This window comes from Prionailurus viverrinus, chromosome A1 (assembly GCF_022837055.1).
Source record: "Prionailurus viverrinus isolate Anna chromosome A1, UM_Priviv_1.0, whole genome shotgun sequence".
In the NCBI taxonomy this organism is placed as follows: Eukaryota; Metazoa; Chordata; class Mammalia; order Carnivora; family Felidae; genus Prionailurus; species Prionailurus viverrinus.
Genome location: NC_062561.1, coordinates 187530864 through 187542254, shown reverse-complemented (window position 1 = coordinate 187542254; position 11391 = coordinate 187530864). Strand labels below are relative to the sequence as shown.

At 35.1% G+C, this 11391-nt stretch overlaps 1 protein-coding gene across 1 annotated transcript in view; it reads left to right on the top strand.

The window, feature by feature from the left end:
* The first annotated feature begins 800 nt into the window (after positions 1-800).
* GABRA1 (gamma-aminobutyric acid type A receptor subunit alpha1) overlaps positions 801-11391 on the top strand; it is a 58879-nt gene continuing 48288 nt past the window's right edge. Inside the window, exons 1-3 of the mRNA XM_047863567.1 lie at positions 801-928; positions 3263-3351; positions 6774-6886. Coding sequence (XP_047719523.1) covers positions 3278-3351; positions 6774-6886 — 187 coding nt within the window. The 5' untranslated portion in view covers positions 801-928; positions 3263-3277. The remainder of the gene's footprint in view (positions 929-3262; positions 3352-6773; positions 6887-11391) is intronic.

Sequence of the window (11391 nt, the reverse complement as noted above, 5' to 3'; positions counted from 1 at the left end):
TCTTGCTGTCTTCTAAGCTACAGACGAAGGTGGGGTGGACAGCGCTCACAACCTGTGAAAGTGCGAAAGCCTCGAGAAGCCCGGTGGCCAATTCCCTACTGGCCAGAACTCTTCCCCGCCATCCCTCATCATTCGTGACTCTGCAAGACACAGGGACTCAGACATGTGTGTGGGAGTGCGTGCGAGGGAGGCAGGCGAGAGGACAGCGGCTCTCCACATGTGCAACCCTGCAGCTAGCTCCCTGCACTCATTCATGTGCATGCAGTGGTTGAATCTTTGATCAAAGCTGGACTAGTTATACTTATCAGCTGTCTTTTTTTTTTTTTTTTATGGGCACACCTTAAAACAGTGGTCATGAATTGGAAGTGTGAAAAGGTACTGAGTGGAGTCCCTATGCCTCTCACCCTTGCTACCCTTTCCTCCCTCATCTCTACTCCCCACAAAAAAAGGGAAAGCTTGCAGCAGATTGTGGAAGGATTTGAGTCTGCAGCCAGAGAGAAGGGGATTAGGGCCAGAGCGATGCAAGTTAAATTGTGCTGCATATAAAAAATGGGCGGATTGGTCTCCAGATCCAGAGGCTGGTACCACCTTCCTTTCTAAAATAAAATCTCTCTGGCATGAAGTCACCGCCTATTTCACATCCGGTTTGCCCTGGGACGTATTACTACTGTCTTGGTAAAGAGAAATCTTTTGTTGTATAGCTGCAGATCGGATACCGGGAAGCAAATTTGGGTGTGAAATCTTCAGCAAAGGAGCACGCAGAGTCCATGATGGCTCAGACCGAGTGAGTGAGAGGCAGAGCGAGGACGCCCCTCCGCTCCCGGCGCGCCGGGACTCGCGGACTCGCGCTGGCTCCAGGTTCTCCGCGATTTTCTCTCGCACACTTTTCCCGGGTCTTGAGCGATCCTGTGCCCAGAGGGGGCCCGAGGTAAGTGCGGCTTCGGACCGCTACACGCACAGCCTTGAACGTGGATTTTCCTAGCTGGAGAGACGGGAATGCTAGAGAAAAAAAAGAGAAAGAGGGAACAGGACAAGAGCCTGATCCCATAGCAGGTAGAAACAACGAATGTTTTTCTTTCAGGGTGAAAACCGCAGCGATATAGAAGCATTATCCCCCCCCCCCCCCACCTCCCCGTACCTCTTCTTGTCTTTCCTTCTTTTCTTAGGCAGATATGAATTTATTCCGCGGGGTGGGTGGTGACATGTTGTTTTGATTTTTTTTTTTTTTCAAGAGGGAGCTGGGATGAGGTGGGGAGGGGCTTTGGGGGGCATCGTTTAAAGTTAAGATGCTGGGACAGAAAACCTGTGTTAATGTTCCATCCTTGGGAAGGCACTTTCTCATTCTGGCTGCAAAAATGCCTCTTTTCTCCTTTCCAGTGGACGCTGCTAAAATGCCCTCTGGTGTAGGGGTCTCTCTGGTTCTGAACATAAAAAACTCAACTTATCATTTGATATGGGTGGTGCGGGATATAGGTGTTTGGAGGGTGTGTGTTTGGCAGGGGGGAGGTTGAAGGTGGAAAAGGGTAAGGAGGCAGCTTAGCATTTCTTTTAAACTATTATGTTTGTATTTGCAAGAAACTTTCTTACTCAACAACTCAAGTGCCATGATAGGTTTGTTTTTCTCTTTAAAATGCCAGAGGAGGACAAAAAGCTATGGTACCATGCTTTGGGATTTGTTTTGTTTCATTTACCCCTTCGGGAATCACCTTTTTATTTTTTATTTTTTTTATTTTACAAAGGCTAACAATTATTAATGGATAAGAGAAATTGTTTTTCCTTCATAACAAATGTTGAAGATTAATGCAAGAATGAATTATAACTGTGCAATTTAGATGCAATATTTTAACATAATGATATTTATCCAATAATTCTTGTCATCGGTGCCAAAATCAGTGACTAAATTAAGTAGAAACTATGAAGCTCACAGCTCTTATCTCTAGATCTAGACCATTTCACTCTAAACACATTAATTATGTTTCATTGCTTACATGCCTGTTTGTAATGGTTTTTACTGATATAAATGATCCCCAAGAGTGTGGAAAGCATTTGTGTAGATGTACTTAAAGGCATACCACATTAAACTATACAGTGCTTAATAAAAAAACATGCTTTAAAAGACATGCAATCCATGAATCACTCACGGTACTAAGGAGTATAGATTCAGGGAAGGGCTAATAAATACCTCTAACATTTCTCATGTTATAGCTGCCATTAATTGTAGCAAATTAAATAAAGTGTTGCCACATCTGCTCTTACCCAGGTAGTGCACTGATTTTTAAAAATCGTCTCCACAAATAGGTCCTAGTTTTTCAAAATTCTCTAAGCTTTCCATACTCCTCCTTTCCTCCAGCATCCCACTATCAAGTCTAAAATTCGACAATCAGATGGTGATTGATTGCACTTTACCTAAGAGGGAAAAAAAGATTCCCTTATTCATGCAAAGCAAAGCACTCTAGCTCCCATCTGTCTGAGATGAAACATTTTCTAGCAGCAACCTGGCAGAATTCAAGAGGGCTTAAAAGATATGTGTGGGCATGTTTGTATGCATTTATGTGAGTGTGGTTTGTGTGTATGAGAGAGATTAGCACATGGCTTGACTGTAAAGTGTGTCCTTTAGCCTCACAGAAGCATTAGTGAGCATATTTAACAAGGCAATCATAGGCAGAGAATATAAGCACGACTTCAGCATTCAACAGTGTGTTTCTTATGTTGTTGTTTTTTTTTAAGATAAATACAGTTGCTTCTGAAACCAAGGTAAATCCAGAATTCAAAGATGAAGTCAGTCATTGAAGCATATTAACCAACCCCATTTCAGCTCCTAAGCATGTTCTCCCCATTATAGACACCAGCTTACAAATTTCAATGCACAGTTCAGGCGTGGAAACTCAAATCAGAAAGGTCAATATTCTCAAATGATAAACAACAAGAAGAGAGTAATTCAAACTATATTAGAAATATAAAACCTGGAGGAAAAAAAAAACTCACAGTTTTCATGTTGAGCAGTATTGTCACCTGAAAGGATTTCAACTTGTATTCTTTTACAGGAGAAATTAAGGCAGTGATATATTTCTGAATGGAGAAATGGAAGGGAAAGTGGAGAATGGATGGTCCAGGTTTCCATTGCTTCCAATGAGGTGTCATATCCCAGTGAGGTCATTTCCTGACTTCAAAGCATTCATCTGAACTGCCTCAGTCAGCCCTAGTGGTTATAACCTGATGTTTCTTGCAAGAGACATTGATCTCTACTTGTTCTACTTTTCAGCTGCACAAGCCCGCGATGAAGAAAAGTCCGGGTCTCTCTGACTATCTTTGGGCCTGGACCCTCCTTCTGAGCACATTGACTGGAAGAAGGTGGGGGCACTTTATTTTAAATCTGCATGAGAATTTCTGTAACTTTTTGTTTATTCTTTCAGGGGGAAGAAAATTGTCCTTGGATGAATTCATGACTAAGGGAATCCAAAAAAACTTAACTGCAATAAAATTCCAACTAAGAATAAAGAAGAGCAGTATGAAAAAATAATCATCTTATTTGCGTGATAGTTAGAATACACTTAACATGCTTTTGTTAAAGGAATGTATTCATTCAACATTTAAATTTTAAATTGAACTTTTTACTGTTCAGTTGTAACTGAACGAAATAAGTTGTTTTCTAATTCATAGAAAAAGTTACTCCAATTAATGTCTTTGTACTATGTGAGTTGATTTTCCAACAAGAAAATTTCTAGCCAGTTGTAAAGATCATAGAGTAACTTGTGACTATATGAAAGTGGGAAGTTTAAAATAATATTTGTAATTTGAAAGTCATACGTCTCTATAAATGCATGTGCATATTGTTTTGAAACCATTATTTGTGTAATTGATTGAGGTAGAATATGCCAAACAACTATTTGAGAACATTAAGTAAAATTGAACTTTCCCATTTAAGTGTAACTGCTATGGAGACGAGTTATGATAAAAATTTAATAATGTGCTTAACCATATTCAAAATATTTACTAGTGATCAAATCAAGCATATAAACACATTATAGAAGCAATGATATAAATGACCAAAGAACCAAGAAGAACTAAAGATTTTTCTTTATCTGCTTTTATATTTCTTGCATAGTCTACTCCTATGGCCCATAAGAACGTTTTAGACGTATTATAAACACCTAAGTTTCTTCAAAATGTAATGGAAAGTGAACTCTCATGAATTAAGGCGGAGAGAAGCACTAGCTGGAAAGATATGAATTTAGGAGGATTTTTTGAATTGGGAAGTTGTCTGTTTTTATTTTCTGCTATTGTGTATGGTAAACAATGACTTACCAGATAATGAGGAGATTCACTATAACCAGATACTCTTAATCTGAGGAGTTAAATGTTATTCATTGCTTTTGAAAAATTATAAGAAGTGTTACTATTGTAATGACCTGTAGATGGAGTTAGTGCACAGCGTTTTATTATATAGTGGTTCATATGGAATCAAAATCAGGTACTGTAACTGACATTTCTTTTTGAATTATATTTTCAGTTTAGGAAACCTTACATTGGCATAAGTGTTTAAGAGCAATACATAATCTTGTTCTTTATCCTGGGGTTATTTTCTGACAATTACAACTGGACATGGTAAATTAGAAGTAGAGATAAAAGAATAACCTGATTAGAAAAATCCCATGAAATAAAGATTACTATTCCAGTTGGGATAGCAGAACTAGTTTTCTGGGAGGGAAGGAAAGTCTCTTTTGGCTTTTGTATGACAATGAATACAATTGCTGGAAATGGCATTTGTAAGATAAAACCAGAAATAAAAACATTTCCTGAATTTGATATAAGCTTAAACACAAAGAAAATGCAGGAAAAGGTAATAGACAACCGCATATTCTAGGAATCCTATCAACAATCTAATTGTGCTCTGTCACGTCACTCCATCTCATCTTTCCCCCTTCTTATTTCATGCTTCCTTCCTTAGACCCCTTGATCAGGCCTTCCTCACAACTTAAAGTGTACTAGCATTTCTTTTCCACCTTTATCAAGATGACCTTCCAATATCCTTGAAAGATGCATACATGGCAGTTCGTTTTGTGACGAGTTTATAAATAATTGCATTCAGACAACTATTTTTGCTTTATTGGTGTTATCTACTAATGAGACACCCTGGAAGACACAGAGCTCAGTAAAAATTTGATTTAAAAAACTAGTAAGATGTTTAATTTTGCCAAAGGAGAGTAAACTCTCAATCTATATGGTATAATGTTGAATTTAGGAGAATGAAAAATTGTTTCATAGAGGTAAATTTCATATATTTAATATCATGAAGAGCTTTTAGTTTTAATAGCTTTATTAAATTCAAATTTTATCAGAAAAATGTCCATTGAATTTTGCCAATATAAAATTAATTACCTTTTAAAAAATAGTCTTTGTTTTTGAAATGTTACTTTGATTATATTTCTTGTTCTGGTCAAATAAGTGTATCCTGGTTTCAATTACTAATTTTTTACATTGAGCAGTAATATAAACACACAAGAGTGAAGCCGAAAGCATATTAAGTTGAAAGCATGAAAGTGATATTTTTGTGGTGTTCCTTAGTTTACATTCTGAACTCGTTTTTCTTGTACTCAAGGTCAGAGCTATTATTGAAATATATCAGTGAGTGTGATCCACCCTAAGATAGAAAACTCTTCTCTCAAAGGCTTTTGGAGGTGTCATCCTAATCATTACATAGAATATGATTCAATGAGCAAAAATGATAATGTGATTAATATAAGAAATACACAATATTTGAACTGTGGTCACTATGTGGTTGAAACTCAAAGATTAATGGTAAGGGGTAGGAACTATACTTGCAAATGAAAAGATTTAAATAGAAACAATTACTCCAGGATAGAAGAATAGAATTAAAGTTTTAGACTAAAAGTTGAAGAAAACTGAGTTCGAGTTTAAGCTCTGCTCACAAATAGCTGTGTTTTCTTAAACAAAATCTAATCCCACACTACAGTTTACTAAACCATAAATTAAGAATATTGGAACATATCTTTTTCAAGGTATCTTTTACTTTTAAGACAGAAATGATACAAATTCAATTAGAGTATTAAATAGACACGTCACAAAAATTGGTTCATAAACCTTAGGGGAATGGAAATTATACACTGACTTGGAACTATAATTATCCTAAGAAACAAGTTTTAACTATTTGTCTCATCTAAATACCCTGAGAGAACATCAGAAGGACAAATATATATATATATATATATATATATATATATATATATATATATGTATATATATACACATATATATAAAGTGGATTGAAGGAAGGTTATGTTGGTAGGTGAAATCTTAGACTAATGCTGCATGTTAATTAAATGAAAACAAACTATTAATTTGATAGCTCATAAATACATTTTTTTTTAATTTTGGAAGAGGTTTGCCAGATTTTTTTTCTCTCCCTAGCATGCATTAACATTCTTGCTTGCCCAGAGAAAACATGCATTATAACATTGTATATGTGCTGAAATTTATACATGTAAAGAGACAAAACACATTTACTGTTATTTTGCTTACATAGAAGAAATAATAGAATAAAGAACTTACGATCTGTGAGAACAAATATGAGAAAATGGTAAAAATTAAAGTCTTACTTTTTTTTTTTTTTTTTTACTTTACCAAAAGGAATTTTCAAATTAAGATTCAATAGAAAAGAAGGTAGGAATATCCAGGGAAGGGTTTATTCGGAAAAAGGTTTTAATAGAAATGTATAATTTAGATTAATACCTGCATTTATGCTTTTTTTTCAGCTATGGACAACCCTCATTACAAGATGAACTTAAAGACAATACTACAGTCTTCACCAGGATTTTGGACCGACTCCTCGATGGTTATGACAATCGTCTGCGACCAGGATTGGGAGGTGGGTCACATTATTGTGTTTTTATTTTAGAGAACAGTATTAAATATTTACTAATGAAGTCTTGCTTTCCTTCTAAATGATAGAGTGATAAGAATGGCAGTATGTAGTTTAATGGACTAATCCTATTTTTAATAGATGGCTCAGTGTTAACTCAATTTACTAAGGTAGTTCTGTGCACATACCTATATGTAGTAAAAGGCAGATACAAACTTCTCATAATTACATTAAAAATGTTACATTTGCTTGTCAATCATAATGTTTTCTGTGCAATGACTTGATTATCCAGGGGAAACATGAAGATAATTTTCTCCCTTCTAGCCCAAAGGCTACATCTACTTCATTTGGCATTGCTATGTTTGCATTGAATTCAAGTAGATTATCTCTGAGCCTAATGCTCTAAACATTTATTTTGGAATATTACATATTGATCCACTATTTTGCATTAGATTAGCACCAACTCTAGGATAAAAGGTGAATGTGATAGATGGTAATTTTTTTAACCATGCATTTGAACTTAAATCTCAATTTTCTGTAGTAAAAATATATTTTTCTTTCTTTACCAATTAATTGGTTACACTAATGAGTTTCTACTTAGGAAGAAAATAGCACTTAATAATACAATATTTATAAAAATAAGAGTAAATAGTGCTAGCTATTACACACTTATTTGAATAACCTTTGAATAAGATAATTAACCAATCTTATTTAAACAAAGACTAATGAAACAAAACAAAATATTGATCTAAGAGTAAAAACAAGGGAAGCAAGGAAATAAATTATTGTTTAAAGTCACATAGGAAACGAAGGTGAGGATCTATGATTTCCAGCTATAGCTAATGCTACACTTTCTCTGAAGCATTTGCTAGCAACTATTTAACAGGAATATTTAAATTACAATTAAGTGGCAATATTAAGAAAGTCAGCTCTTCTTTACTTAGATAGCAAACATATACAAATAATAAGCTTAAGAATCCAAATTTTGATTTTAAAACTGAATGGTAGACTGCACTTAGAGTCTATTTTTTTTTAACATTTTGAATAGTGTAATCACATAGATGGGGATCATGGGTCTGTTTTGAGGCTGCCAAATGCCCTTAGTGTCTCAGAGGTTTAAGAGGAACTGCTGTGTCAAAGACACAACTCAAATATATCTCAGAGGTCTTACCAGGTGTTTTTTCTTGTCAATTTCAAACGTTCATTCTTGCACATGCTGTACAAATTCCTTCAGGTGTGAATTCCACCTAGTTTTCCTTTTCTACATTCTTGAAAAAAAATCTTAAGGAACAAATGTATTGTTAAGAAAATGGAGTGCATAACCGTGTATGTGATGTATTGCAGTAATGTTTGTGTATATCTAACCATCTCAATTGGCTTCAGGAAAATTGTCCTTAAATCATAAAATTTGAAATAAATTACAAAGACTGCAGGTAGGGGATGAATGTACAAAAAAAAAAAAGGAAAGTGATATAACTTTTAGAAAGAAAGACTTTCTAAAGTACTAATGGGCATGCATCTGATTCGTTTACTTCCTGCTCCATGACACCAGTCCTTACTAAATCAGCAGAATTTTATAATGCATCTAGAAAACGTTGTTTTCATTCTGGCTTAGGAAATCCCATGTAATACTTCAACATATGAATATGAGTATCCTCTGTCAGCTTGGTGTGCATAATTTTCAGTTTGTGAAAGGATTTTTAAATATAGACACACACACCTTTAATGATCAGCTGTGTGGTTGTATAATACACACACACACACACACACACACACACCTTTAATGATCAGCTGTGTGGTTATATTGTTGTTTGGAGTGTAAGTAATAGACCCTGACTGCTCATTGACATTTAATTATATATCTTAACTATTATAGACATGTGTATGTTAACTCTAATCAAATATAGTGTAAGCAGGAAGCATTTATCTACTTCTTATGTGCACACCTGGGTCTTGGAGAGACACAGAACTCGAAGACATATAAGGTAGACTAAGAATAAGTTGAAAAGCTAATTTTCAAGAACTGAGATAATGGTAGATTTGTTAACAGAAACAACTACATTGATTCACACTGCAACATTACTACTTTGTTAGAATTTACTTTTAATACTGATTTAATGCCTCCTAATAACAAAAATAGACATGTATTTAAAGAACAGAAATAGTAGTTAGCCAAATGTAGTCGAGGTATATTCTTTTTAATTGAAATTTATAAAATGTGCTATGATAATAGAGAATTCAAGGACTCAAGAATATTTAAAAGAATGGATGTGCTTTAATATTTACTAAAGATGACTTTTCTGATATTTATGATTCCTGGAAACAGTGATTTTAAGGATATGATAGACCAAACAATTTGAAAAGTAGCTCAAATTTTTGCTTCTGTTTCTATTTTATGTATCCTGGAATGTACTGTAATTAAATCTGATAAACTTGAGAGTTATGAGGAAACTTTAATACTGACTCACTTAATTTTTGTTAATTTTCTTGGAGTGCAGTTTTTAGCCATAAGGGATATACTGGTATGTGTTTATTACATGTATCTCCTGAGTCATCAATATTTTTAAGTACATTTTGAAAATGTCTCTCTGTCTTTAGAAAACTACACCTTAAAATATTAAACATAGTTTTTAGATATTTTCGAAGACACAATCAGCTACAGAATTAGAAAAACATTACCCCCATGATTTCTGGATGCTATAAGCTGAAATTATTGAATGCATTTTCTCTGTAGTTATTTTAATTTCATTTCTTTACCATAGATTTGTGCTAAGTATGACATAAATTCCAGTAGATCTCCATTGCAAAAGTGTACTTTTGTTGTTGTTATTGTCACATGATCCATTTGCTTCTTTATCTACCCATTTTCACTGATGAAAAGTCCATGTAGACGAAATACTTGAAAGATTATCATTAGCTTCTAAGAGAGTAAAAGTCCTCTTAATAGCTTTGTGATCACAATTGAGATAATCTCTAGCAAGAGAAATGGGCCCACTCTCTTCTCTATTAGGACAAAAGTCTGGTTTTTATAAGAAGACGAACATATGCAGAAGGCAGGAATATTTTATTCTGAGTATCTTCCAAAGGTATAGAAATGTAATAAACTGAGACTCGAGACAAATGTAAGAAACTCTGGTATGTGCAAATTCATCATGACCTGTTTTTCAGAAAAACACACTGCCATCCGAAGGTATAGCAATACTCTTTGGAGACACACACAGTGGATCTAATAACTAAGCAACAAAATATGTAGCTTGGTTCATCTAGATGATAGAAACCAGTTTGCAGATATTGTTACACTATTTAAAAAGTCTACCTTTTCAGAGCCCAGAGAGCAATCCTGGGAAAATGATAGGATCACATAAAGAAATATACCCTGGAAGGGATATTCATTCTTTCTTTCTTTTTCTTTCTTTCTTTCTTTCTTTCTTTCTTTCTTTCTTTCTTTCTATCTTTTTGTAATAGAAGAAATAAAAAGGAATACAATGATACAATGTGTGGAATTCTAATGATAAGATGTACTTTAGTCAGGAACAAAAGAGAACAATAAGTTGGCCATGTTTAGATTTTATTTTTTAAACAAATTTTTAAGGTTTATTTAATTTTTGAGAGACAGAGAGAGACACAGCATGAGCAAGGGAGGGGCAGAGACAGAGGGAGACACAGAATCTGAAGCAGGCTCCAGGCTTCGAGCTGTCAGCACACAGCCCCACATGGAGCTCCAACCTAGAAACTGTGAGATCATGACCTTAGCCAGAAGTCTGATGCTCATCCTACTGAGCCACCCAGGTACCTTTGGCCATGTTCATATTTTAAATACAAAGTTAATGAAGAAACCTTTAAATAGACTCAATTTGAAATAATCAGTAGCCAGAAAATACAAAACAAAACTGTCAGAAATTGTGGGATTCATTCTTATTTAAAAATCTCCTTTTTTGAGGGCAAGGTATAGAGGGCTGTTTCTTCTTTGAACTAGGGACTAAAGCATGTTTTGGAAAGGCTCTTGCCCAAAGCCTGGTCATTACAGAATACAATCGTTGGGGGAGGGGAGAAGGTAAAAGCCAGAACAAATGGCAAGATGAGAAACAAAAGGTTAGATAAGAAAGGTGAGCAAATTTGGCATTGAAAATAAAGAGAGGAGGGGAGCCTGGGTGGCTCAGTCAGTTAAGCATCCCACACTTGACTTCAGCTCAGGTCATGATCTCATGGTTGTGGGATGGAGCCCCACATAGGAGCTGAGCGTGGAGCCTACTTTAGATTTTCTTTCTTTCTCTCTCTCTCCTCTGCCCCTCCCTGCCTCTCATAAATAAATAAATAAATAAATAAGTAAGTAAATAAAATGAAAATAAGAAGAGGGAAGTGAGAGGGATAGAGAAGGTAAAGGAGAAGAACACAGAGAAGATGGTAAAAGAGAGGAATCTGTGTTATGAAGATTGGTAGGCTCACATGTTCCTTGATTAATCAAGATTCCTCTTCTCTCTTTAAATCAGGACCAAACCAAACACATTCTG